We start from the raw sequence: 1,561 nt of genomic DNA, 5'->3' as shown, positions 1-1,561 counted from the left end.
GGGGGGGGGGGGGGGTTATAGGATGTACTGCGGTGATACAAGCCTTGACAGAACGTGGAGCACAAGGTGGATCGTATGTGGTGGTTGACATTGCTCTAAGTTATCACAACAGCTGGCTTGCAGATATCTGCGGAGAGTACCCAAAGCCTGTTTGGGAGGATGTGTGGACTAGAAATGGGCGGCATGTTTTCCGACATTACGAGATCATGAACGTGACAGTACCGGCATATCTAGGAATGATCAAACGACATTCCTACGATGTACTGTTTCTCCCCGAATTCTTCGAGAGGAGGCTAAGTAAGGCTTTGAATATCGAGGTGCAAGTGGTTAAACTCGTAGTCCAATATCCGACTGGCAGCATAGAGTTAGACTACAACGTTGGGACAAGAGGTAACGGTGTTGACTGGCCAACATGGCCTGAAGATCTATCCACAGACATTGTAGAAGAGCCTGTATATTATTAGAGACTGATTCGACGTTGTATTAGCTGATTGAATGTACAATTGAGAGGAAGCCTCTTTACATAGGGCCGTTTTTGCTTGACGTGGCAAAAAAAAAACAGGCGAAAACGTATATCAATTGATACTAGAAAGGGAAGCTTTGACTGACTCACTCGCATCTGTTCCAAAACCTTCTTTGCCATACCAGACGATAGTCTACCTAGAATGGTAATGTGCTCAGTCCGCTCTACTACCTACAATACAAACCCTTTCGAATAGCCTGTACATATAGATCCTGCATGACGTTTCGTCCTCAATACCACTTGCGCTAGATTGGCACATTGGCGCAACATAACCATGATGCGTAAAAACATACTAATAATAAGTGCAATGTGAATGTCAGTGCTTAGATTTTAGTCAAAGTGGTAGCGCAATGTGACAAGAGAGTCCGGGGGAGAGGGTCTAATAATGGTTGTTCTGTTCATTTATTTGCGATACGCCATAGCTCCTCCATCGACTAGGTATGCTGTACCATGCATATAGCTTGCCTCTTCTGAGCAGAGGAACGCGAAAACACGACCAACGTCCACTGGCTGGCCTACACGCTGGAGCGGAATGCTAGCGCCTAGAGCCGCTCGTTGATCAGCCGTTGAGATAGCTTCTAGTGCTGGCGTGTCTGTATAACCAGGACAGAAAGCATTCACACGAATACCGTGTGCCCCATAATCCATAGAGTCAGTCTTAACAAGCCCAATGATCCCAAATTTTGTACTAGCATATGGAGAGGCACCGGGAGAAGCATTAAGGCCGGCCATGGAAGACGTAGATACGATACATCCCCGACACTTGTCCTCCGACAGTGGCTGCTTGAGCATCTGGCGGATCTCGGCGGGATGGCATAAAAATGTCTTACGGAGTCATCAGCAGATGCACTGAATAGCAAACAGAGAACGCGACTCACACCATATAAATTGACGGCCAACACCAACTTCGAGTTTTTCTAGAATAGGTGTATTTTAGCTCTATATATACAAACAAACCACGAGAAATCGATTGCAACTACTTTCAAAACGTGCAACCCACGCGCTGTGCTGCTAGAAGCTTCTAAAACAGACAGATAT

At 46.1% G+C, this 1,561-nt stretch overlaps 2 protein-coding genes across 2 annotated transcripts in view; one reads left to right on the top strand and one right to left on the bottom strand.

Annotated features, from left to right (window-relative positions):
* The window catches only part of COCCADRAFT_42011 (uncharacterized protein), a gene marked incomplete at both ends in the record, with an annotated part of 2,121 nt that extends 1,657 nt beyond the window's left edge, over window positions 1-464 (top strand). Inside the window, one exon of the mRNA XM_007720326.1 lies at window positions 101-464. Coding sequence (XP_007718516.1) covers window positions 101-464 — 364 coding nt within the window. The remainder of the gene's footprint in view (window positions 1-100) is intronic.
* Window positions 465-925: 461 nt separating this feature from the next.
* On the bottom strand, window positions 926-1,425 carry COCCADRAFT_112377 (uncharacterized protein; the record flags this gene model as incomplete). The annotated part of the gene is made up of 2 exons (XM_007720325.1): window positions 926-1,348; window positions 1,402-1,425. Coding segments are annotated over 2 exons (447 nt in total), but the record flags the coding sequence as incomplete, so codon positions are not given.
* Window positions 1,426-1,561: the final 136 nt, after the last annotated feature.

The sequence above is a fragment of the Bipolaris zeicola genome, assembly GCF_000523435.1.
Source record: "Bipolaris zeicola 26-R-13 unplaced genomic scaffold scaffold_449, whole genome shotgun sequence".
In the NCBI taxonomy this organism is placed as follows: domain Eukaryota; kingdom Fungi; phylum Ascomycota; class Dothideomycetes; order Pleosporales; family Pleosporaceae; genus Bipolaris; species Bipolaris zeicola.
This window is presented reverse-complemented; position numbering and strand designations above follow the sequence as displayed.